The sequence below is a fragment of the Zalophus californianus genome, chromosome 15 (assembly GCF_009762305.2).
Source record: "Zalophus californianus isolate mZalCal1 chromosome 15, mZalCal1.pri.v2, whole genome shotgun sequence".
NCBI lineage: Eukaryota > Metazoa > Chordata > Mammalia > Carnivora > Otariidae > Zalophus > Zalophus californianus.
This window is the reverse complement of record NC_045609.1, coordinates 60020859-60047508: the sequence shown is the minus strand read 5'-3', so window position 1 is coordinate 60047508 and position 26650 is coordinate 60020859. Positions and strand designations below refer to the sequence as shown.

General features: G+C 51.1%; 1 protein-coding gene across 7 annotated transcripts in view; it reads right to left on the bottom strand.

Annotated features, from left to right (window-relative positions):
- Positions 1–26650, bottom strand: part of PAX2 (paired box 2) — a 77338-nt gene that overhangs the window by 33976 nt on the left and 16712 nt on the right. For 5 of the 7 annotated variants that reach the window (XM_027596325.1, XM_027596322.1, XM_027596329.1 and 2 more), the window contains exons 4-5: positions 12010–12095; positions 10336–10455 (exon numbers count right to left, since the gene is read on the bottom strand). In XM_027596325.1, the coding sequence (XP_027452126.1) occupies positions 10336–10455; positions 12010–12095 (206 nt within the window). Of the gene's footprint in view, positions 1–4682; positions 4752–10335; positions 10456–12009; positions 12096–26650 lie in introns of all 7 variants that reach the window. The other 2 variants (XM_027596326.1, XM_027596327.1) reach the window with 1 other exon arrangement.

Sequence of the window (26650 nt, the reverse complement as noted above, 5' to 3'; positions counted from 1 at the left end):
CCATGTGTCTGGGTTGGCCACACCACCAAAGGAGAAGAAGATGGGGGGCTGAGCAGGCAAGAGGGAAGGAAAGTGAAGCTCCTGGAGTCACTCCTACCAAACACACCGTCTGCACCCTTCCATCCAGACTTTGCAGTTGGCCGGGGGCCTAGGGAGATCTGTGTGAGCCCGTGGGAGAGAGAGAGAGAGAGAGAGAGAGAGAGTGAGTCTATACATCCCTCCCTCTGTCACTGGCTTGCTTGAGCTCCTGCCCGTACTTTCTGCTTCAGGAGCTGTTTGCCAGGCTCTGAGAGGCTGTTGGATGGAATCCAGCTCTCCCTAGGAGGAAAGCATAAACTTCATAAACTGCATTTACTTTAATGCAGGTTCCTGGGGCTGCTTTCCTCGGGCTTTTCTTCCCTCCTCTGTCTGCTCTGTCTTGATCACATTTTATCCCTGGCCCTGTGTGCACCCAGACCTCATGTGTGCGCACCTGCGTGCATGTGTGTGTGTGTGTGTGTGTGTGTGTGCGCGCGTGCGCGTGGACACACACGCACACTACAGCCAGTGCTTCTGAAAAAGATGAAGGCTCAGGCAGGAGGAGAATGGGCAAGGTGTACAAGCCTTGTTTAAAGGAGAATTCCTTGGCCTGGCCCTGGAGGGGCCCCATGAGATGCCCGTGTACTGTCTCCAGTGGGACAGAGCACAGAGGGTGCTTTGAGACAGGGGGGCAGGCGGGTACTTCAGGGAGGGAGGGATACTGACATTTGGTGGGGACAGCCAAATTAGGAGCCACCTGGAGGCTGGGCCCGGACCTCCAAGGAAGGGAGGGAGAGAAGGCGAGGCCTTCGTGCAGGTTGAGGTTTGTGAGGCCTCACTTGTCTGGTGTTGTCAAGGTCAGCAGGTTCAGGTTCACCGAAGGGTCAGGATGGTTTGAATTACTGGCTCTGCTGCAACTCGGCTTGGAGGCTCGTGATCCGTCTCCCAGCCCCAGAGTCAGGCCCAGCCCTCCCCCCACCCTCCTTGCCTTTGCACCCCCACCCAGGGCAGAATGGGGAGGGTCCCGGAGAGCCCTGCTGGCCACCGAGGCCCCAAGGAAGGCAGGCAGGGAAGCTCTGAGCTCAGGGCTCCTTTGTGGGCAGCCGGCAAGATCAGAGAGGCTGCTCAGACCCATTCCTCTGGCAGGCAGCAATCTGGCCTACCTGTCATCCAAATCCTTTTTCTGAAGTGTCCCCCATGCCCCTGCCCTTCCCAGCTGCCCCTTGGCCAGAGGAGGAGGCAGCGCCCGGAGAGGGGAGCCCAGAAGCAGCAGGGCCTGGCTCCTCCCTCCTGCATCCATAGCCTGCACTTGGGGGAGAAGGGCAGAGCTGAGGCAGCGGATTTCTCGCTTGGTGCCCTTGCGGGTGGAGGAAGGAGAACGATGCCTACCTGCAGGGCTAGAAGGGGGTCGCCATGTGGAAGACTGGGAGGTGAAGACAAATTCTGACAAGATGGGTGTGCATGCCCGTGCACAGGAGTGCACGGACGCAGGGGGCGGGGGGAGAACTTGGGGCCTTTGCTGGGAAAGTTGGGATACTGTGCTGCACCCACCCTAGTTTCCAGTGGTGGAGGGACATAGGCAGCCCCTCCGCGGCAGACCTGTACATTCTCTCCTGGGGGCAGGGGGGCAACCTGTCTATTCTGGCACCTTATGAAGAAGGGGCGCCTGGGTGGCTCAGTTGGTTGAGCAACTGCCTTCGGCTCAGGTCATGATCCTGGAGTCCCGGGATCGAGTCCCGCATCGGGCTCCCTGCTGTCAGTTGGGGAGTCTGCTTCTCCCTCTGACCCTCCCCTCTCTCATGCTCCCTCTCTCTATCTCATTCTCTCTCAGATAAATAAAAATCTTTAAAAAAAAAAAAGTCTCTTTTGTGCTAAATCTCAACATAATTCCTCAAACAACCAAATACAACTCTTTCTCCACAACAGCATGAACTGGCTGGGAAACCACTGGTTAGTGATCTGGCTGCCAGTCTCTGGTGTAAACACAGGGATTTATGTCAAATTCATGCACCTATGTCAACTACACAGGCTAAAACCTGGTACTTCTCCACAGAAAAAAGCCCACGTGTGCACAGATGCCAAATAAAATATCGACATAACCTACCCCCACCTTTGTATAACGATATGGTCAGTGTTCAACAGGCTCATGGCCAACAGTACCCAGAAAATGTGGCTAAAATACGTGATCCATCTAAGATAGAGAATCTCCCCCCTCTGGTTCGAACGGTCTAATTTCCCAGGTTACTGGGAAGATATAATCATAACAATGAATGTGTGTTCATAAGTGGATTTTTTTTTTTTTTTTTTGGTATCTTAGTGAGTGCTGACCTTTAAACCTTAACTCTTTCTTGGACTGGAGTAGACATTAGCCAGGTTTTGATGATTTGTTGGAAAATGAACATAAGTTGAGCTTTGTTGATACAGTTAAACTCAGGCACTTGTCCAGACAGATGACTACCTTCATGTAGATTTGGTTTCTGGACTTTCATAAAACCTGCCTCATGTGACCTGGGCTGGGTGGTATCGGGCATGTGAAATCATATCATTCCAGCCATAATCCACAGGGTACCTCTCCTTAAAGAACCTCGAACTCTGTTCAGCTTCCCTCTGCCAATATAATGTTTTCTTACAGTGCCTGGCCAGGGCCTGGAGGACAGCGAAAGCCAAAAGAGGTTCTGTGATTTCCTGCCCACGCTGGAAGCTCACGCCAGGGTTCTGAGAGCACACCACCCTGGGCTCCACACTTCTGGGGTGGTAGGGGGTGGTATTCTTTGAGAAGGAAAGCACCGGCTGGGGACGTAGGTGGGGAAGGAGGAGGTGGTACACAGACATAACTGTGCCCATGCTCCGGGTTTCGGTTAAGGAATCTGCAACATGGTGCAGCCTCGAGGTGTCTTCTGGACACTCCTCGGCACCCCTCCCAGCTCCTTTGGGCTGAATAATCCTGTCCCACTAACATGGTGTATACTCCGCCAAACTTCCCGAAGCTCTTCCCATGCAAGCCGCCCTCTGCATCTGGACCAAAAGGCCACAGACAACGGCGCTGTGGGCCCGAGGGAGTCAGGCTCTGGCTCCTGCCTCTGCCTCTCAAGCCCTCCACCCGTGCCAGCCTCCCAAGGAGCGCTCACCTGCGGCCTTCCCCCTTCCCCCATCAGCCTCCTCCAGGACCACTGGCACGCCCGAAGTCCCAGGGCCTGGCTGCAGCGGAGGGATTGGGGGCAGCCTCTCTTCTTGGGGGGGGTGTCCTCCTTGTCTGCCTTTTCTGACACCAGCACTCCTCCCGCTGCCCCTCCAGGAAGAGAGTGGGGAAGAGAGGCCAGTGACCAGGGCACGCCTGGTTTACATTAATGAGATACACCGGGTGTAATCCGGCCACGGAGGCAGCCTACAAAAGGAGGCGATCGCGGGCGGCCAGGAGCAGGGCTGCTCAGGTAATTGGTTTATCTATCTGGAAGCAGGGGGAGCAATCTCAGCACAGACAGACTAGCAGTAAAGTCTCTTCCTTAAGGCTATTTCCTTTGTCTTTTCAATTGCTTGCACATCCATGTGAGAGAGGGAGAGAGTGTTAAAGAGAGAGGGAGAGGGAGAAATGTTAATTTGTGAATTAATGGCTTTTCTCAGCGGAATTGTAAATTCAAATGTCACCTCACACGGTGACACCACGGCTGGTCTGCTGAAGAAGCAATGATAAGATCCCCCACCTCCCTCGGTGCCCCTCCCTCCCCAAAGATAGCTGTGGAGTGGAACATGCTACTTTTAATTTGCAATAACAACACAACAGAGGTATGCAGTAATGACTGCCTTCCTCCACCCTCCTCCTGGCTTCCTTCCCCCCAGTCCAGTTGGCTCCCCATTTCCTCCCTCCCCACCCCTTTGCTCTTCTGAAACAACACCTCACCTCACCCCGGCTGCCCCCCAGCCCAGCCAGGGCCCTATCACATGGGGGGGGGGTGTGCCTTCGAAATTGACGATGCTGCAACCCTCTCTTCTCCTTCAATAATCAGGGAATTAATGACCCTGAAGTTAAAGTGAGGCTGATACCGAGGCCCTGCCCAGCGTTGGGAAAAAGCCTTCATTGTTTTCAAGCAGGAGGCGGGCAGCAGTGAGGGAGATTCATGGATGGAGATTGAATATGCAATTTTCTTTCACCTTGCCAAGAGCTGCCCCTGGGCTGTGCCTGGCCTAAATTTTTCCTTTTACCATCTCTGCCTTATCCGGCCCTCCCACCTCCCTTCCATTCTTTCCAGAAAATTACCTTCAAAATTGATTTCCACTTTTACAAACAAATATAATGGGAACACAGGAAAAAACTTGGGCCGTGATGAATTAGGGCTGTCAGGTGCTTCCAGGTCTCCTTTGCTTTTGTTTTACTACCCGATCTGTTCTTTGTTTTTCCAAGGGCTGGAAAAAGTGCCCCCCATCCACTGAGTGCCTGACCCTCCAGGCCACTGGGGCCTCAGCCCCCAAACCCAGCAGTGGCCCGTGGCGGAAGTGATCCAGGACCTGAGACTCTGTTAGCCTCTTGGTTTCCCAGTGGGAGCCTGACCCAACTCCTCATTTCCGCTCCCTGGCTCTTAGGAGCCCACTCTCCGAATTGTCTATAACCGCCACCGCCCCAGCTCTTTCCCCTGACCCCCACACCATATTCCCTCTGGCCCCCATACCTCTTAAAGTCCAGACCAGATGCAAACCTCCACCTCCTCTAATGTGGGCAGGATCAGTGTATACCTCGACTAGAGCAAATAAGAGACAGACAGGCACTGAGAGATCCCGAAAGACAGGCAGGTAGAAGACTGGGGACAAGACCCTGAGATTGGGAGACCAGGCTCCTCCTCAAAGGGCTTCGAGGTTTCTGAGCCACAACTCCCACACAGCCTTAGGGTGTAAGGGCTCCCAGCCTCAGTCTCCCCAGCCTTGGGCCCCAGGCAAACCTGGAGGCAGGCTCAGGACAGCCCATGTATTTGCCTACAGAATGCAAGGTGATGCCTACAGGGCCCTTTGGGCAAAACTCTATATGCACACCCGTGTCTCAGGACCATGGACCCTTAACATCCTCAGGCCTGGCCTAGAGCTCTCCCCGCTCACTAGTACTGGTGGACATGCATTTGCTCACATCTGGTCGTCTATTCAAGTATATACACTACCCAGAAGACTGCCTGCCTGCCCAGTACATGGCATTCCATGCCCCTTTTCACCCAGAGATTTCAGAATGGTAGAAAACACACATACCTACATTTGCTTAAACCACATAAAAAATTACATGGTGTCCATAAAACAACAAACACACATTTCCCTAGATAAATAAATAAACTTACATGTGAGAGCAGAAATGCACAGCAATGGATAGAGGGAGGGATGCCTCCAGGTTAGCAAAGAAGGGGGTCCTAGATTTAAGTACATACATCTAAAATGCCTTTGGATGCTGAGAGATGACACGTGGCCCACCCAGATAACCACAGAGCCAATGACCACACAGAGATGGACAAAGGTCCTCCCAATCACACATGGGTGGCTGACATCTCTCCCCCACTCCCTGGTCCCATCCCGGTGAGCTTGTCCCAGCATCAGCTTCCCGCACCAAGATTAGGGAGCCTGGGCCCAAATAAGTTTCCTTCTGACACGACTTCACTTCCCCTCAAAACATAAACCTGCCGATTAGGTCCTCCCCCGCAGACCCATGACGACGACCTGTCTTCCAAGATGGAGTTGGCTCAAGGCTATATGCTTTTGTGTAGCCCTCTCCACAGTCCCCCTGAAGTGAGTGCTGATGCCATCTCCATTTTACAGAGAAAACTGAGCTGATGAAGGGTAAGCGATTTGCCGGAGCCACCAGGATTCAAACCTGGGTGTGCCTCACTCCAGGGCCCACACCCTTCCCCACTGAGCCACACTGCCCGTCCACGCCGCTCCAGGGACTGCCTGCTGGCCTCCACCCGGCCTCCTCCTCCTTCTTCTTGCTGGGTGGGGGTCCTGCAGCCTCCCTTTGCCCAAAGCCAGGGCTCCTGGACCGGGTGGGCGCTGCTCATTGCCACAGCCGGATCCCCTCATTTGCTCCATGTCCAACCTGAGCAACACACTCGGGGACTTCGAGGAGGTAAACTAACTCAGGAAATAAGCCTCTTTTTCCGGTTACGGCTTCATCCGAAGCAGAAGGGAGCTATTAAAGGCAGCGACAGGACTGAGCCGTTTCCCTGCAACCTGCCCTGTCTGCAAATGCACCACCGCACGGGTTTGGCACCTCTCAACTGCACAATTCATTGTGCACCTAATTAATGGAATGCAAAATCACGGCCCCCTGCAATCCCACACATCAAAGGATGATACCAACACACCTCCCCTCACACAGATCAACAGACTCATACCATATGACTTCATTTGGATTTTTGGACAAGTTATGTAATTGCTCTGTGCTTCAACAACACGCATGGACAGCAATGCTTTGGGCTACGGCCGAAAACAACTGGGTGAAGGCAAAGGACTCTGGTTTTCCAGCCTGAAAAAATACAACAGTCTCTATCTTCCAGCCACATAAACCAGGGTACGCAGTGTTCAGGGAAGCAGTGGCCCTTCAAGGGACCCTAACATACTCAACCAAAATTGTACCCAAAAAGAGGTAAGGATCTTAGCAGGGTACTAACTGGAGAGGTTAGTCCCATCTCAGACTGATGGACAGCCTGTCTTCTGGATGCTTCATGACATAGCTTCCTCATCTATCCCTGGTCCCTGTCTCATTCTGGGAGCTTCTGGACTCGGGTAGGTGGGGAGTGTCGAAGCGTCTTGACTAGCACATTTCTCAAAGGAAAGTCCGGGGATTTTTCCATACTTCCGATGGCCAGGGCGTGAGAAGGCGTCTCAGGCAGGCTCACAGTCACTGTCAGTTCCCTTTTTCCCCAGAGTCACAGCTGATCGGCCCTTTACTAATATCCCCACAGATATGATTGCTGCAGATACTAATAACGCTGTCCATATTCCGAGTGCCAATGCCAATAATGCTCTGGGTATTATCACTGTGAACGCCAATAGCTACTGCTGAGATCGTCTCCAATAATGGCAGCACACGCTGCAGTGATTGTCCTCGCTAATGCCCACCACCGTGACATTGTTAGAGCTGAAGAATAGGCCGAACTGTACCCAGAGGCAGGAGCGGGAGCGGCTTCCTTGAGGACTGAGAGGCTCACGGCTTGCCCTCGGGGCATGGCACTTCTAGAGAGATGCCACTGTGCATGGGGCCAAAGGGGGGCCAGCCTGGCAGGGGCAGCGGGGGTCCTCCTGGAGGGAGATGTGCCCCTCCGCCCCTGGAGGTCTAGTCCCTTGACATGTATCCCCGTTCCCATCCCAACACCCCTCAGCGCCCCAAGTCACTCGTAGCCTGCGGTGCTGGCCCAGTATCTGAAGGACACACCTGGGTGTGTGGAGCCCATGCCTGAGGCTTTCTCCTGCAACGGCCTGCCAGGTGCTGTGCTAGCTTGGCCTGACTGCAGACTTGGGCTACATCATCTTGACACATAATTATCTCTCCTATTCTTAATCATCTGAGCTGCTCCCTAATGCAAACTGGGCCTGGCTGCTTGGAGGCACCCAGGATGGGGGAGGGGAGCAGGGCTGTGAAAGGTCTGCCTTTGCTCTCTCTTTTCCTCTCCCTTCCACCTGGATCGGACAGGTCAAGTGTGGGTGGCGGCCCCGGGGTGGGATGGGGCAGGTCAGGGAGAACTGGCTTCCCTCACAGGTGCTGGCCTCCACCAGGGAGAGGGCAGCTCCACCTGGTCTGCGGTTTGTCAGGGAAAGCGGAAGTCAAGGCAAGAGAACCATCCCCCCCCAAAAGAAGTAGGGCCTCGGATCCTCCTTGTCCCCTGGCTAGGCCCAGGAGGTAAGTGCTAAGCAGTAAGAGGAAGCTGAGAGCCCCCATGACCCCTCACCTAGAAGATGCCAATTGCTTCCTGAGATGTCTCCCCGCTGCCATCACGGTCAGCCTGCTGGAGGATGGTCTTCCCAAACCCAGCCCTGCTCTTCTCCCTTCCCGCTCAGACACTTTCAGTGGCTACTCATGCCTGCAGAAAAAAGTCCAGACTCCTTATGTGCTCCGGTCTTGGCCTGATCTCCTGCGGCCCTAACCCATGTACTTTGCCTTCCCTCCTGGCCCTTCCCTCTTGCCCCTTCAGCCCTGCCGGAGCACGCCTGCATCTTCCCCACCGCAGCACCCTCTGGCCACAAGGCTCAGTCTACCAGACAGAATTTCACACTGCCATTGTCCTTGAACATGCCCCTGGTCCATCCTCCAGTCCCCTCCTCGAAATGCAGCCCTTCCTGCCAGGTTACTCCCTCCTGACTCTGAGTTCCCGTGGCCTGCAGCCCAGACCTCCATCACAACGCAGCTATCTGATGGGCCTTTCTGCTCTCTGGGCTCACATGATTTACACGCCCCACTAGACTGTAAGCTCCTTAAGGACAAGAATCATATCTTGTTCTGCTTTGGGGTCTTCAAGCCTTTCTTGCAGCTGATGCACAGGAAAGGTTCACTGAATTCAATTGACTTGAAACAATGAATGTGATCAATTGCAGGGAGGAGAGCACTCTGTTCCGGGCCGGCTGGGCCCGACCCTGGGTGGCCACAGCCTCCTGCCAGTGCCTCCCTACCCCTGGCCTCTTATGGCCCACAGTAGTCCAGGAAACAGGGCATGCTTGGCCCCAACCGCAGACCAATAGGAGAGAGTACATGGCAGGGGCGGGGGGGTGTGTCCTGTGGCCTCCCCCTGCCCTGCCTGCCGGACATCTCACACTCTAAAAAAGGCAGGGGCTGGTGGTGAAGGGGAAACTCTTGGGGCCCGAGGAAGAATCTTCCAAACCACTCAGGGTGCCAGGGCGCCTGGCTAAGGGGAGTGTGGGAAGGCCCCAGGGAGAACTGGGACCCAGCGCCTTTCCCGAAGCCTCCCCCTGCCCATCAGGGGCTGCCGCCAAAACCACCACAATGAAATTTAGTGAGTGGCAAAGGCCGTGGCAGCCAAATGGGTTTGGATATTTTGGAAGAAGGAGAAATAGAGCCAGACAAGCTGTTTCCCTGTGAAACGAGGCTATTAGGGCTTCTGGAAGGAGGCCAGCACCAGGTCATCACTGTCTTGCCAGACCTAGGCCTCTCCCATGCTCGGTCCCTTCCGCTGGAGGCCAGGGCTTTCATACTCTCTTTGCCCTCAGCCTGGGCCCAGGGAATCTCACTTCTGTCCCTTTTCTCTGTTCCTTACCCTCTAATGTTGCCCCAATCAAGGGCTTGTCTATGCTTGGGATGGCCATGTGATTTATTGTCCAAACAGGACATTTTTGAGAGAAAAAAGAGATGCTGACTGGCCAAGATGCAGAGACAAAAGGCATAAATTGGGACTGTCCAGGCTAATGGGATTATGCGGTCCCCCTTTAGGCTCATCTCTAGAGGAGTCTCTCTATTTTGTGGGAGATACCTTTAAAATCATACACCCCCCCTAGACCAGAAGTTACTGCTTCCCTGGCAGGGACCATGAAACTGGGACAGGAAGCAGGCTCCAGACACTGGTGTCTCCGTTGGTCTGGGCCTGCCGGCCCTGCGCCCTGAGCCCTTCCCTCATCAGAAGAGAACCAGATGGTCACCAAGAGACCCCCCATGTCTCAACATTTATAAAACGCCTTCTCCCAAGCTCATGGCCACCACTCCCTCTTCGTGTCCTTTCTCTTCTCTTCCTCCTCTTCATTTCTCCCTCCCCTGAACTCCCTGCCTAACAGCCTGGCTGCACCTTAGGCACGATAGGGAATGCCGGGGAAGGGCCAGGGAGGAGCCTGAGTGGCGTCTCCTCCCAGAGGGAAGAGTACAGAGGGCCCACGTCCAGCTCCCTGAGTGGTTTCAATGGGGGGCAGAATCCATGTGTCACAGAGAAAGGACCCCCGGGTCAGCTGCACGTGACATCACACCTCCATCTTCTGATGGGTTGGGATCAGGTAAGAACAAGGGCAGATCGGCCTTTCATCCTTGGGTCAGAGGTCGGCTGTCCCCCAGCTTCCTGAACCCTCCCAAGGTACACGGTTCAGCTCCTCCCCTGGTGCCCCACTGGGATATTAGGGGCAGTCCCAGGGGAAGACGAGGCCGTTGAGGCTGCTGAGCAGATGGTGAAGCTGAGGGCCCTACCAGCAGCCCGCCTCCCTTTCCAGGAGCCAGCAGGGCAGTGGGGAGGACCCCGGCTTTGCTGCTAAAACTGATCTCACAGCAGAGCAGCTGCGAAGCTGGGCCGAAACCGGAGCTCTGAGTCCAAGGACAAAGCATGCACAGGGAAGCCAAGCCTCTTCCCTCCTCCCTACCTTCGTCACGTTTCCTCTTCTCACCATTGGAGCGAGGGATTCCCAGGATCCCGTTGATGGAGTAGGATCCCACTGGATCATTGGAGGCGCTGGAAACAGGAGGGGAGGCCGTACTGGGAACTGGACGGGAGTAAGGAGGAAATGCCATCAGGATAACAGCTGTGATCGCAGGCCAAAGCCCCAAGGCTGGGGGCCGAGAGAAGCAGAGGCAGGAAGAGGGTTGGGGAGCCCATATTCCCCTGCGTCCTCTGAGGTTTAGAGGGAAACGCATGGCTATACACAGTGCAGGCTCTTCACTTCTGTCAAGCCCCAGGCTAAGTGGTGACCAGTCAACCCCAGGCCTTCTCCACAGCCCTAGAGACTTCGCTGGGCCCTCAAACTCACTTCCTGAGGATGCATGGAAACACCAACACTGACTCATCTAGAGAGTGACTCAGTGGTTCTGCAGGGAGCACAGCTCTTAGCAGGCCTCCTTGCATAGCTCACCAATCCCTGGGGCCGGGCCAACCCCTCTAAACAAAGCCCAGCTCACTGTCTCTAGTCTCCTGGGCTGGCCTTTACTGATCCTGTTTCCGAGGCTGTGGCTTTCTAGGATCTGTCTCTGACCCTCTAGGAGAAAACAAGAATGGTCGTGATATTCCCCAGGAGGCCACAGCTCGTCTCTCCCAGTTGCTTCTGGTCTTGAAATCACTTGAGAAGTTCCTAATTCCTCCCTCAGGGCACAGACTAGTGAAAACATTCACTCCGAGGTGATCAACTCAGGTACAGCCTGGCCCAACCCTCCCTCCCGGCACACACTGTAACATGGCCTCAGAAACAACAGCTCCTGCCAACTTCAGGAGGGCTGGGACCAGCCGTTTCTACTTCCTGCTGGTCAAGAGAGAAGGGGACAGCTGCCAAGAGGGGCAGCGGGAGAAGTATAACCACATTTCAGCCCCTTACGCCCCAGGCCTCATCTATGGCTACTAGCAGCACCAAGCGCCCTTGCCTCAAACGGAAGACCCTACGGGAGGGGACGTTAGCTGGCATTCTGGTGGGCCTCAGACATGTCTCCGAGAGGTCATGAGCAAGGGTCAGTAAATAAGGAGGCTGGAGCAGCAGAGAGTTACAGAGGGGAGGGGAGAGAGACAGACAGATCAAGAAGAGATGGGTTCAGAGGAAAGAGGCCTTGAGGAGCAGAGCAGAGAGGTGGGAACAGATCCAGAGCCACACGGGCAGACAGGAGAAAAGAGAAAGGGAAAGGCAGACAGAGGAGGGAAGAGAGAGAAGGGAGAGGAGGGGAGAAGAGAGAAAGAGTTTTAAAAATTACAAAATGCAGTAAGAAGGTAGATCTGAAAGAAAGGGGCAAGTGGAGACAGACTCAGATAAAAACAAAAGATGAGGAAGGAGGAGAAAGGGGGAGAAGAAATGCTAAAGGAAAGTCTTGATTTAGAGAGAGGCAGTGACAGAGACAGAGACAGACAAGGAGCTGCAAGGAGATGTGGGCAGGAGGCAGAGAGCAGTCCTGGTGAGCGAGTCTCTGGGGGAGACCCCAACCTCTAGGAGCAGGGAGAGTGTGGGCTGGGAAAGGGGGCCTGGGACCTCAGGTGGGTGGGCAGGTGGGCCGTTCGGGGGGGGGGGTGCCTGGCTCTCCTAGGTGGGGCCCCGCTTCCTCCCTTCCCTGAGCCCTCTTACCAATGGTGTGGCCAGGGGCAGTCACTCCCGTCCCGGCCCCATCCGGCGTTGGGTGGAAAGGCTGCTGAACTTTGGTCCTGATGATCCTGCAACAGCATCACGAGAGCATCACACGTCACACACCTGCTCCTGCCTGCACCAGCTCCAGCCCAGCCCTGCAGAGGGGCTCTCCCAAGCTCCCCAGCTCCTTCCTCATCCATCTGCCCCCTGTGCCCCTGCCCTCACTGACCGCCGCCAGGCATGAGCTTTCCCTCCCGGTGGCTCCGCGGATCCAGCCCAGTGCGGCTGGGCAGAGGCGGTGTCTATTCTCTCCTGCGGTGCGCACCATCCGAGCGGCGGCTTGGTTTTTGGCGGCAAGGACTGGGGCAGCAGGGTGAGTGCAGCACAGCATTCTTCCCCTTTCTGTGGGTGGGGCTGCCCTGGCGGCTTGTTGCCCACCCTTCCCTCCTCAACCACACCATATCTCCTCCTGGCAACAGGACTCCCTGGGTCTGGAGATCATTTTGGAGCTGGCTCTCCTACTGGGACTGTATCACAGTCCTCTAGAGCTGGGGGACAGGGTGAGATTTCCCTGTGTCTTGAGCTAAAAAGAAATAGCCAGGAAAGGGCTGGGTCACAGGTGGTGCTTTTTGTCCCCGGGATTTCAGCACATCACACGGTCCCTTTGCCAGATGCCAGGTCCTGAACAACTTCTTCCTGAGCCCACTCACTGCCCTGTCCCTGCCCAGCTCGCTGGCCCAATGATCTACTTTTCTGGGGTCTTACTCAGATCATAGCTTCTTTACCAGCCTAGTTGAAAAGCCTGGCACCCACCCTGCGCACTCCGGGGCGAGGGGCGGGATCAAACATCCCAGGGCTGGGGTTGAGCCTGCTTGTCAGTGATCTGAGGAGCCCACGGCTCGGTGAGGCAAAAGACCAACGCTGGGGCCAAGACCAAGGAATGCTCCCCTCCACCCATTAGTCAGAATAGGTACCCTTGGAAGCAACTTCTCCCGTGGCATTGCCCCTCCCTACACAGCGGCGTGTGGGCCAAGTTCACCCAAACCAGCCAGGTGAGTCAGAAGCCATGAGCAGACTCCACTCCGGTTTAAGTGAGCACTCACAGGCAATAGAGATAAGGCGCCTGCCTCACCGTGCCGGACACGAAGCTGGATAGAGGGAAGACACACACCCAAAGAAAGCTAAGGAGTCCCGAGGGGCCTGGCAGTAAACGCGAGAAGGAGGCAGAGGAGGAATCCAGCCCCTTGCAGGTGGCGGACTGGGAAAGAAGTCCCTGAGGAGGTGGATCTTCACACAGACCTTCAAAGGAGGGCAGGGCTGAACAGATGAAGGGACCCCAGGCATGAAGGAGAGTGGAAAGGGCAGCAGGCAGTTAGGCAGGGGCCCTGAGTCCTGCTTCTGACTCTGCCTCTCATCGGCCACAATAGCTTTGGGCTCATCATTCTACCTCTCGGGGCCTCTGTTTCTTCAGCTGTAAAGTAAAACGGTGGGACTACAGGATCTCGAAGGTCTCCTTCCCAGTGAAAAATACTATGGTTCTCAGATGAACAAAGCAGCCGTGGCGGGGTGGGGGTGGGGGCATTATAAGCAGGTGCTGGAGGGAAATAGAAGAAAAGCATGGAGGCCGAGTGAGTCTTAGCGGTTAAAGCCCAAACCGGTCAGCCAGGAACAGTGGAGGTACATAAAGGAGAAAGGGGAAATAAGGCTGAAACTTGGAAGTGACGATGATAAAGAGTGATTTTCCCTTTGTCGATCATCTAGTAGGTGCCAGTATCACGTGCAATTTATATTACTTATACATACTACTGTTCCTTCTCCCAACGACCTCCAGAGTAGATACTATTATCCTCATTTTGCAGGCTGAAAACCAAAGTTGACAGAAGTTAAGCGGCTTAGTCAAGACCACACACTGTTGGTGAGGGCAGAGGCAGAACTCAGTCTCTAAAATGGGTACTTTTCATGACTTTGTCATACTTCTCTCAACGTGCAGCAACCAGGGTTAGAGAGTCTCACGCCATGAGGGATTTCGAAACTAGAGATCTCGGTAAAGCAACAACATGCAGGCAACGAGGTCTCAGGAAAGAAAGGAAAGAGTCTGCAAGAGATCGTGAAGGCGGAATGACCAGGATTTAGCAACTAACCAGAGTCAACCACGGCTCTGAGACCCTCAATTCTGGGTACCTGCAAGGCTGGTGGTTTGTACCGCTGTCAGGAGGAGAGAGGGAGGGAGGTGGCTGGTTCTGTCTTGGACATGCAGTGTCTGGGGTGGTAGGGGAGCGTCCAGATGGCACGGCAGACACAGATCTGACTGTCAGGGAAAAAGAGTGTTGATAGAGACAGGGCCGAAGGAGCGGGTGTTGGCGGGCACCTACTTTCATAGGCGGGGGAAAAGAACCTGCCCTTGCAGAGGGCTCAGAATTGGTCACACTGGAGATGGCAGGACCAGGATTGGGCCGTTTCACCTAAGTCAATGGAGAGGAACATTTCCAGAAGGAGAATATAATCCACAGCATCAGTGACGATGCAAAGACTGGAGGGAGGTGCGAATGAGAGGAGGCACAGATTTGGGAATTTGGGGGACGGCGGTCTCAACAAAGCGACTGGAACAACTGAAGCCAGACAGAAAGAGGTTAGGGAGTGAATAGGAGGTGAGGGGGGCCGTGAAAGTAGACTAGTGCCTTCAGAAGTTTGTAGAAAAGGAGAGGAGAAGAAGGTGTGGGAGCCAGTGGATGGAACGGGCAGCTGAGTGGAGGGAAGGCCGTTTAGGGTAGGAAAGCCCTGGATGTGTTTGCGGGCTGAGGAGGAAGAACGGGGTGGGGGGAAGGGCAGAGCCTGAAGTTGCCGGGCAGATGCAGGAACAACCGAGAGAACAAGGCGGAACAGGGAGACGCACCGGGAGGAGCTAGCAAGAGACGGTACAGGTTGAGGGGTCAAAAGCTTTGAAAAGGCGCTTTTACAGCTCTTCTCTCTCAGCACAGCAGAAGGGAAGCTCATCTCCCTAGAGCTGGGGGAAGGTGTGGAGCGTGATCACCATGGGAAAGATCAGACGGTAGCCGAGGCCCATTTAGACTGGTCCGTAGGAAAAGTCTAGAAGGAGGCTATGCGGCTCAAAGCAGCTGCTCCGAACTCGCTGCAGCAAAAGCTTCTGGGATCTCACTGGGCCTGCTGTGGGTGGCTCTAGCCTGCGGGCTGATGAGCCCTGGACTAAGGGAGCCGCAGGGCTGGGGCTGGTTGACTCAGATAACTGGCTGGCCTTGCAGAGTTTCTATCTTTGTTACCCACAGCCTCTGACCCCGGGGGCACTGGTGTAGATTTAGCTGAGGCAGCAAGTGATGGAAAATCACTACTCCCTGACAGCGGCTTGGGGGTCCACAGGAGAGGAGCTGGGCAGGGTGCCTGCATGAGTCACTAATGCTCTTGGTATCCATCCGTGCCCCCCAGGCAGTGGGCACTTATTAGTCCCCAGAGCTGATCTCCAGAAATTTAAGAACTGGGATCATGGATACCTGGTGGTTATCAATTGCCGACCTGCATCCCCTACACAGCCCGACAACTCATGGGATTATCACCAGAGGTTAAAAGGATAAAGTGAAGCATTGCTTTGGCTGATTGTCTGATATTATTTCCCCATTTCTCCTCCCTCTCTTTCCATCTTTTTCATTCTTGGTACTGCAAGTTCAGCCAGACACATGTATGGCCTCCATGGCCCCAGGCAGGTCTGGCCTTCAAGTCAAGTCTACAGGTAAGGATCTTTGGGTGGGGGGGGAAGCAGTGGGGAGTCCTGGAGGCCATCTCTCCTCCTGTTGCCATGGGAAAATGGCCCTGTCAGGACCCCTGTTCCCCACTTCTCTTTCCAGCTTGTTCTCCTTCACAGGGATGCGCCCTTCCTTCCCCCGCTTTTCCTGGCTTTGCCTAGGCCCAGCATGGGGGACTTTAGGAACTTAGCAAGGGTGTGACTAGGGCAAAGGGAAGAAGGGGATATGCTCTGGGCCCAATCTGCCTGAGTCTGAGTTCCAGCTCTGTTACTATTGTGAAACACCAGACAGTTTCTTACTCCCTCATCTGCAAAATAAGATAATAATACTGCCCACTTCCTAGGACTGTTGTGAGGATTAAATAGGATGATTCACGTCAAATGGTTAGTATGACACTTGGCTCAATATATGCAAATGCTAATAATAATAATTAATAATAATAACAATGACCAGTAGTAGTGGTATTCCTATGGGTGACCGTCAGAATCGGCTGCCTTCTCTTCAGGGACCGAGCCAGGTGCAAGCAGGAGGCCTCCCCGCCCAACACGGTCCAGCCTGGTCAGTGCAGCTGCTATGGAGGCCCTGGACAGAGCACTGAGAAGACCCGAAGCAGCAACAGCAGGTGTCACAGCCTGACCCCAAAGCAGGTGCATCAGAGAGACTCTCAGCAAGACAGACTAGGGTCCCCTTCTGGGACCTCAAAGAAGCAGCAGCTTCTTTGGGGCCCAGTAGATGCCAGGGGCTGTGACCGCACTTCCAAGTATAGATGACAAGGCAGGTGAAGTCACTCTTTCTTTGGTTAAATTCCCAGGAGGCCTCCACCTCCCACCAAGCTGGAGATCAAAACAGTTTCACCAGCTCTGTGAGTTAGCATGAGAGCAGGTAATGAGTCTCCTATTAACAGTTTGCTAAACTCCTGAAGAAACGGAGGAGCTCTCCACGTTCTAAGAAAGCGCCAGGGAGATCCTTACTCCTCTTCCGGTTCTCCTCCCTCTCCCACTTCCTCTTCCTCCTCTCCTTCCTTCCCCCGTGTTTCATTCTGTCTCTCTGCCCCTCTGTCGGTCTCCCTTCTCTTTGTCCGTCTGTCTCTGCACCCTGAAGTCCCACTGTGGCTGTGTGAGGTTATTGATTCCTGGGAGCTTGGGGAAAGCGGGAGGCAGGGCTGGGGTGCAGGCTCAGGGATGGAAATAGAAGGCTATAAATTATTTGTGACAGGAAAGCAATAGTGGCAGAGTGCTGAGCACAAGTCCTGTGTCACTATTAGATTCCTTTTAGCCTGATGACACTGTAAAAAAGGTTAAGTGTCTGCTGGAATCGTACACCTGGGGGGCCGGGGCAGCCTGCGAGCAGAACAAGCCACTGAGAGCAGGTATATCAATTCTCCAGGCCAATAATATTCCACTCATTGATCGCCACGCAAAGTTCAAAAATCTCATTACAGCCAGGCAGACCGGGAACTTTTTACAAATCAATAGAATGATATAATGTATGTATACTTAGTACAAATGTATCTATTCATCTATCCATCCATCCACGGTCCGCCTCAGGGTTTCCAAGTTAACCTACCCATCATATTATGTTATGTTATGTATGATATTATATTGCATTGTATTATATGATAATAAATGGTGTGCAAAAACTCCCCCTGAGGTGGAGACAAGAAGAGGTCCTATTAGCATCGAGGTGACCTCAGACAGCTCACCTTGGAGAGAGTTAGGTGGCAGCATATCCAGGACTAGGCTGGTCAGGATTTCTAGGAGCAATGCTTCCTTAGCAGGAGCTAAGGAAGAAGCAGGAATAAAATCCACTCTCTACTGAGTATTTACTATGTGTTAGGCAATGTTCTACATGCCCCAAACAGTTTACTTAATCCTCACAACAACCCATTTTGGAGATATGGCATGTTGCAATTTGCCCCACGTCACCCATTTCATAAATGGCAAGTCTGGCATTTGAATTCAAGGAGACTAAATGCAGGGCCCATACCCATAACCACCAAGCTATCCTACCTCCAGAAAAGAAATACCCTAAAGCCCAGAATCCCAACTCTTGGATTCTATTTCCAGCCTCTTCTGTTGTGTTCTGAGAAACAAAGGGTAAGGGGCTCCCTGAGAGTTAGTATTCCCGTCTCTAAAATGGGAGTAATAACACCTGTTGGAACCAGCTGCTAACGATGTGATGTATACATGGGACCGCCAAACATGTCCCCATAAAATCCTATCCAGCTGCCTAGAGCAGACGGCTTTCCTCACGATGGAATTACTTCTTAGTTAGAACGGCAGGCTGGCCCCAGGCTTGGTCATATTACTAGTTTGCTGAGAGGGTCTTTAAGGCAAGAAGTCAGGTGTCTATATACACGTGTCATACACATGTATAAATCAGTTTAAATTGTCCTAGGGTAGACTGCCGACTTCAGAGTTTTTGCAGAAAATATTTAATTCCTCATAGGGGGAAAGTCTGTCCTGATTTGGTAAATCAAGGGAACTCCGGGGTCGAGAAGGTCTCAGACTAGCTGGCTCCACAACCCACTGAGCCAGGTGAGTGGTGGGAGGGGCCTCTGCCAGAGCCTTCAGGCTTCCTGGGTATTATATAGGCTGGATCGTTCCAGAGGGCAAAACCATATTTGCTTCAGCAAAGGATATTTCGCCCAGTGATTGCACATGATTGTTTCAACACAGGCCTTTGAGAACTGTCTCTACCGGGTACATGTCCCTGGCTCAGCCCTGAGTCCAGCTGGAGCAGTGCAAACAGCTGGAGACTTTTCATGGCAGAACCTCAAGTGAAATATCATAGATTATCCCGGAAAATTTCACCTCTCCTAAAAATGTTTCCTACCTCTCCCTACTCCTGAGAACTTTAAGGAACTAGGATTTCCCCTCGGCACATCCCAGGAACTAAAACCCTGAAATTTACAACCTCCTCCTCACAGAGGAAACAGCATCATCCAACCTGCTCTCCCCACTGGCAGCCCGGAAGTGCTTTGTGCAAACTCTTGTCTTCCTAGGCTCTGGCTTTGCAATCTGTGCAGGTCAGAGTGGCTTGCCTACGCCCACTCACATGCCCTACAGCTTTCAGTTTGGACAACCACCCAAAGGCCAGGCAGGGTCTGTAGCATGGCCGCTGATGAGGAGAAGGTACAGGCAGGAACTTCCCTTCTGACTATAGCATGGTAGAGCTGGAATGCACAGCTTCCAAGCTTAACAGTGTTCCCCCCAAATGTGTCCAGAGCTTCTGCTTCCTTTGTTGCTTCTCAGAAGGCAGGACTGAGCTCTGAGAGATGAAAAGTTTGCAGAAGAGTTTCCTCAAACCACTGTCCTTGAACCACCTGCATTAGAATCCCCCGGGGTGCGTGTTAAAATTCAAATCCCCTGGGGCCCACCTTAGCCCTCCTGATTCAAATTGCTGATGGTGTCAAGGCCCAGGAATCTGTATTTAAGCAAATTCTCCAGATTATTCTTAAACTCTATAATATTTGAGAAGACTGGTTTAACCCAGGGGGTGAAGAAGCCACACTTGTGGTTATATAGGGGAGACTTGAGAGGGTTGAGAGAAAGCCTTAGTAGCCTCAGAAGTTTCCTTCCTCATAACTGTCGATTGACATTGCTCTCCATCTGCTGATCCTGACTCCCACTGACCCAGTAACCAAAATTCAAGAAGCTATCAGTCCCTCCGTGGAAACTAAACCATAGGTTAAAAATAAAAATAATTTCAAAATAGGTTTTTGTACATTCCAGGATGATAGATTCCCACTGGGTTCCTTAGATATTATTTCTTCAGAGATTCTGCATCAATTTAGCCTTCTAAGGCTGGCTCTAAGGGCGATAATCCTTCCACCACGTGTCCCCCGGAGCCCAGGCCAGATACAATTTACCAGGCTAGATGGGCCATGGGGCTGGCCCAAGGGGGCAATAGTGATGGTTTATATGATGAATGGTAAGCATATGGATTGATTTAACTTCAAGATATGCATAGGTTTAAAAATTAAGGGGCAATGTGTTTAACTAACCATTTGGAAACCAGTCTGCAGTGCATGCCAAGCCCAGAGCGTGACCGGACTAGCTCCTTTCGCCACCAGCCCTGCCCTCATCTGTCAGGGCTTCCGGGCTAGAACTGGGGTCCACCAGCTGTCCACCCCATGGTCCTGCTTGGGAAGGTCCAGAGGCTAGAAGACTGCCTGATGTGATGGTGAAAGAGGTGCTGTGTAGCCTCACTGCTGGGACCAAGTCCTCCCTGCCCGTGCTCCGTGTCCTCCCTGGCATGCCCACCTCCCTAGGCAAGCAGAAGGAAGCCTGGAGCAAGTGCCCTGAGCAGCAGCAGAGGTGGGGCCTGAACTCCTGGCCTCTCGCCCCTCCCACCTCTTGCCCAGTGACTCCAGTATTCGAAAACAATCCATCAGTCTCTGTCTCCTGAAAGAATATGATGTGGCTAAACCCTACAATTGCTTCCTATTACCAACAGAATCAATTCAAAATTCCTCAGCCTGGCCTTCAAAATCTTTCCCAATCTGGCTCTACCCTGGCTTTCCAATCTATTTCTCTCCATACCCCTCTTCCCCTCAGGGTCTAGCACAGAGCTGAAAGCTTGTCTTTTTGCTTACTCAATTCACATTGAGTCCTCCCCTAGACTCTGAACTTTATAAGGGCAGGTATCACACCCATTTCTCTCACTATTGTATTTCCAGCACCTAGTAACAGTGCCTGGCAGAATGTTAGCACTTAAAGACTATTTGCTGAATAACAAATGAATGTTATTATTAATAATAATAAGGATAACATATTTGGGAATGTAATGAGCTAATATATGTTCACTATGTACCAGGCACTGTGCTAAGCACTTTATGTGGATTAATTTAACTATTCTACAGATGTGGAACCCGAGGCTCAGAGAAGTTAAGTAACTAACCCAAGGGCATACAGCTGTTAGGCAACAGAACCAGGATTTAAAGTGGGGAACCTGGCTCCAGAACCCACGCTGGGTAGAATAACTCATACCAAGAACAGATAGTAGAATCTATGAGAGGTGGGGCCCGGATAGAAGAGCTGCATATAATCATAGTAAAGGAAATAATTAGAACTTATTTCATATTCATTAACTGACAGCCATTGTGACAAATGCGTTTGCTCATTTAAATCCTAGCTACGAGGGGCACCTGGGTGGCTCAGTTAGTTAATCGGCTGCCTTCAGCTCAGGTCATGATCCCAGCCTGGGATTGAGCCCCAGGTCGGGCTCCCTGCTCAGCGGAGAGCCTGCTTCTCCCTCTCTCTCTGCCTCTCTTCCCAGTTTGTGCTCTCTCTCTCAAATAAATAAGTAAAATCTTAAAAAAAAAATTAAAATAAAAAAAATAAATCCTAGCTACGACTCTGTTAAATAGGCATGTTCTCTATAACACCAAGGAGACAACAGAGTGGTCTGAGCAATTTGCCCAAGGTCATGCGCTTAATAACACTGGAGCCAGACTTTGGGTACAGGTCTGGGACTCTAATGTCTACAGGTTGAAACATATTACCTCTTCTGGAAATTTCTATATTAATAGTTATCTGTGTTTATTAACTATTTGGGCATAGTCTTTTCTCATTTGTGATCTGGACAACTGAGCAAATGTATGTGTAGACAATGGGCAGAAATTGCATATAGCAGCCATTCTAAACATGCTTAGCCTCTCCCCTGTATCTGATGAGCAGCACGTCCATGTTACAAACGAACCACAATTTTAGGTTAAGTGGCTATGGTTTCAGTATTTTATATGCACTGGTAGGTTTTGGGTGTAGAGTTTCCAAATTCTGTTTATCTATTTAGTTTCCAAATCATGTACATGAGTGTGTAACAGTACTGCACACAAAAGTGTTTCTATGTTTCTAGAAACTACTACTATGATTAGTGTATCTTTATAGTCATGTCGGCTCTGATGCATTGATCCACCATTTATAATACTGGATATATTTATCAGAACCTACTTCATGAATTTTTGCCCCAGTTATGCCTATTTCTGTCAAATATGTAAGCCATAGTCACACTGCACTGGTCCCTTCCCAGAGTGTCTGAGATTCTCACATCACAACTGTGTTTTTATATTGGTCCATGCACCAGTATTGATGTGCATAAATGTGCACTTGTACACCTGTGTATCTTTCTGTCTATGGCTAGGACGGGGTGGGGGGGGATGTGGAAATGAGAGAATTATTAAATGCCAAGTAGATGTGCAATAAATTCCATTGATTTTATAAACTCCAACTTGTCTTCAGTCTCCTTCCATTCTTTATCCTGGGGGCATTGCAACAAAAACCTATTTTAAATACCTTTACTTCCCCCCTCCCCCTCCCCAAAAAAGTGTCAATATTTTATTTGGATTTTTAACTTCGCTCCATAACAGTTGTTTGACCTCCTGACTCGTGCGAGTCACATAAATTCTGGGACTTTATTCAGGAGCCATGTTCCTGCTATTGAATAAGCAATTTGGGAGGGTGAATTAATGACTTGTGCTGTTGCTGGAAAGTCCCTGAAGAAATATTAAAATTGCTTGCAGACTGAATCGATACTCAGTGAACACCCAGCAAGAGGGCTTCGGCTCTGGAATGGCCACAGAAGGCAGGGCTTGGTGGAGGAAGGGGGAATTCCTGCACCCAGCTCGGTGAGCCCCCCTCCCGGGCCCACCCCCACCTTTCCCTCCATCCCTGGAGCTCTGTCATTTTCAGCAACAGCAAAGTCTTATTAAACCCCAGCCAGGATAGAGCTGATTTGTCCTGTCTCAGGAAGCAGGCTCAGGGGACAGTTTATTCTCTTACTAGCAACCAGAGCCCAGAGGCCTTATTGAAGGTGATGGTCTGGACACATCCACCTGCTGGAGAAACAGGATGGTGCTGCTGCTGGCTGGCAGGCTGCGCTGGGCCTGGGGATCAGGAGTGCACTGAGCTTGGGGAGGCTGTGGATGTGACCGTTTTCTGCTGGGCGTGCAGAGGGGCCGGGAGCTGTACTGCGTGCCCCATCTCTGTGCACGCCCGACCAGTGTGTGCTATTGCTCTGGCGGCCACATGATTTCAGCCTTTGTGTATGGGTGTGCCTGTGGGATGGAGAGTTTGAATTGTGTTGGGTGTACATTGTATTGCATTGTGCCCCGATGCATTCCTGCAGCTGGTTTGAGGTTTGTTACTTGGTGTTTTGTGATATTGTATTGAGGTGACTGCACTTTGTGTAACACTGAGCTGGAGGAATTTGAGTATTGTTTAGCAGCAATGTCTGTGTTTCTGCTTTGAATTATTGTGTTCGTTGATCATATCAGCATCTTTTTTTTTTTTTTTTTTTTGTAACGTATGTCTCAGAGATTAGGTTAATGGGTGTCTCCTTGGTGATGTGGGTTGAGTAATGATGTTGGATCTGGGTGGTGGTATAGGATTCCGTAATTGCTTTCTCGGTATGGTTGTGGGAGGTGGGTGAGAGGGCCCATCCTTTAGCTTTTTTAGCTCCCTCCAGCTTGGTCATTTGCATTGCTGCTTTCCAGAAGGAAGATTCTAGAGATATGGGACAAATCTCTTCTCAATGACCAAATGCACAGTTCTGTTCTGTTAGAAGCCAGCTGCCCCTGATCCATGGAACACTTCTGACACAGATCCTGGTGCCACCCTCCCTACGTCTGCCTAATGTGTCAAAGCCCTAAACCAGACTCAATGCCTATCGAGAGTCTGGATCCCTGATGCGGCAAGAGGAGAATGGGTGGGAGTAAACTCCCTGATTCCAATGAACATGAACCCGAGTCCAGCATGAACTCTAGTTCCCCAATCCACTACCTCTCTGGCTCTGGCCATCAGCACCTTCTTCCTTCCCAGCATCCCCAGATGATGTGGCTCAGCAGTGGCCTGCGCTCAGGGCCCCACACACACACCATAGAAGAGTACAGGAACATCTATTAGGCGTGACTTTCTACCAGGGCGCAGGGTCTTTGTTCTGAGCTTGTCAGGAAATGTATCACTACATCACAGGGCATGAGACTGCAAGATATACAGAGCGCCACAAGAGACCGTAGATGGATGCCCTTTCTCTGATGGAAAGGTAATATGTAGTATAGAGCGCCAGATGAGCACATAGGTTTTAGAACCAGTATTGCCTGGGTTCAAATCCTAGTTCTGCTGCTTAGCCTGTGATCTGAGTAAGTTATTTAACATCACTGTACCCCAGTTACCTCATCTATAAACAGTCCTATAAAGCCCTATGGGGTTGTTTGCGAGGCTTAAATCAATTAATACATGCAATATGCTTATAATGATTTCTACTATAGTAAGCACTTGTTAGCTACTATCATAATGAATATAAGGGCTTACCAAGTAAAGCAACCATAAGATTGGCCTATGCATGTGTACAAGCATGTCCACATGTGTGCTAATATACATTAAACCCTAAGATGAGTAGAGGTGTGTGTGTGGTCAGTCAGGCAGCATGGAGGCAGGGGCTAGTTCCCTCCTTGGCCTTCTGGTCCATTTGGACAGGGGCAGGGGCTCGGGGATGATAGATTTCACCACTGCCCATTTCCGTACCGAGGTTGCGTCCAGCCCTAGTGAGGATGAATAGGCAGAAAGGAAAATGGTGGCCCTTAAACATTTTACAGTTATGAAAAAAATCCAAGGATAATTGAGTTCTCAGGATTCAAATTTAGCTCATTTAAAAGATTTACTTTCTAATTTAAAAACTCAGAACATTGGTCAGGCAATAGGTATAAACAAGAAATAGTGAAATCTAGGGGTCAAGTTGGGAAATAAGGAAAGGCTAAGAAAGAAATCAGATCAGTGAATATTAAGGCATTTGGGTGTGGATCTTAAGAAAGTCCATTGAGCTGAACTTGGCTACCCTACCTACCCAGGCCAAAGGGGCAGGGAGAGCTATAGGCAAGAATGGGATTGGGCCTTGGCCTCAGTCCACGGGCCTTCCCATAAAGATGGGGAGCCAGAACACATCATCGTGAGTTTGGAAAACCTTAGTTTTCATCTTTGCTCCTTTGAGCACAGAGTGAGTAGAATTTGTAGTTTTCCAGTTCCTTTGAACCATTGCACTTAATACGTCAAGCCCAAAGTAAAATTTTTCTACTAAATTTTCTCCTTAAAATCTTTTAACCCTTAACAGTGACAATAACTGCAATGATAATCAACCTCCTGTGCTTCCCTGGAACATACAGAAATGTGGGACAATAGCAGACAGATTGGTTTGAGCTTGTCAAATACTTGCGTACTTCCCCCTCTCCTCTCTCTCTATCTTTTCTCTTTACTTTCTCTCCTCTCTTCTCTTCCTCTTCCTGTTTACCTTCCTTCTCTTCCCCCTATGACATTTAAGAATCAGAGGAACCCTTCAAACCCATCAAATAAGGATTTTTTCCCCCGTGACTGTTTCATTTTATCTTTAAAAAAAAATGACAAAATGCAAAGCACCACAACCCATGAAAATGCCATGAAGCCCAGAAAATGCCAACCTTCAACTCCTCAAACACTAGTAGGCTCATTCCAGAGAAGGAGTGTACAGGCATAGGAAGTTTATACACACACACACACACACACGCACACACACACACACATACACACAGAGGCTGGGCTCTCAAACAAAGTGCACAAAGGGAGCAATTATCTGACTAATTCTGTTCAATCGTCAGGTAACTGACTCATCATGGGCTTTTTTTCCTGCACACACATGGAACAGGCCCCTTCCTAAATCCGGCTGGGCTCATAGCGGACCGTAATTCTCACTGGCATTCATGATACACATTTCTGTTCACAGAATATCCTTTCAGCTCAAGCTTTTTTATTTAAAAGAGGTCACTGTTTATGCACACACAAGCCAGAAGTCACACACACTGACATAGACATATAGCAAGAAATAGACACATTATGACTATGACTGCCATGAAAATAACTAACATTTATTGAGCACTTGATACGTGCCAGGTGCAATGCTAAGCAGGTTTACGTGGATTAACTCGTGTAACCCTCACGAGAACCTTGTATGGTTATCCTCGTATTAGACGGGTGAAGAAACCGAGGTCCAAAGAGGAGATGAGATTTATCTATCTCGGGAAGATCGGGAAGTTGATCGGGAAGTTGACTCAAACTCCAGCAATCTCTCCCAGAGCCAGTAGGTCGGGAAGTTGACTCAAACTCCAGCAATCTCTCCCAGAGCCCACTTTCTTACATTTTCTGGGTTACATAGGTTTGTGTGACTTGCCTGGCATATAGCAGGTGCTCAGCAAAGGTTTTCTGAATGGACAAATGAAAGTATACGTGAATGAAAGACCATGCCTTCTAAGAACCCGATACTCTCCTTTAAGATGGCAAAGTGGATTCCCTTATGGAAGCCAGGCCTACTGGACAGCTTACCCTCATTTAGACCAAGTGACTTGCCCTCCCAACCAACTTTCCAGGGAAAGCATCCACCTGCTGTGCTTGTTCAGATACTAAACTCTCTAAAGCACCAGCTTTCCACCTGACTTTCAAGTCAAGACTAGCCTCCTTTTAAGCCAGAAACCAGACCCAAATGCATCAAAGATGCTTCCTAACCACAACACCTTGTCACCTAGAATATTTCCCTCTGAAAACAGGTGTTTCCCAATGAAATGCGACACCAGTGAAGTGAAAATGAGTGTCGATGCCTGGATAAAAACTAGAAATCTGATCAATTATGTAGATGTCTCTAAATCACCAGATCTTTGGCATCCTATTGACAACCCTCATAGATGATTGCCGAAAGATTTGGTTTTCATCCAGATGTTTGGGAACTGTCACATTTACCTGTTTGTCAGCAAGTGCTCATGCATTTCTAAGAGACATAAGTGAACGCTGAAAAGGACAAAAATAACCCAGAATAAAACAGACTAAAGAGGACAGGGGTAGCAAGCTATTTAACAAAACTAGTCA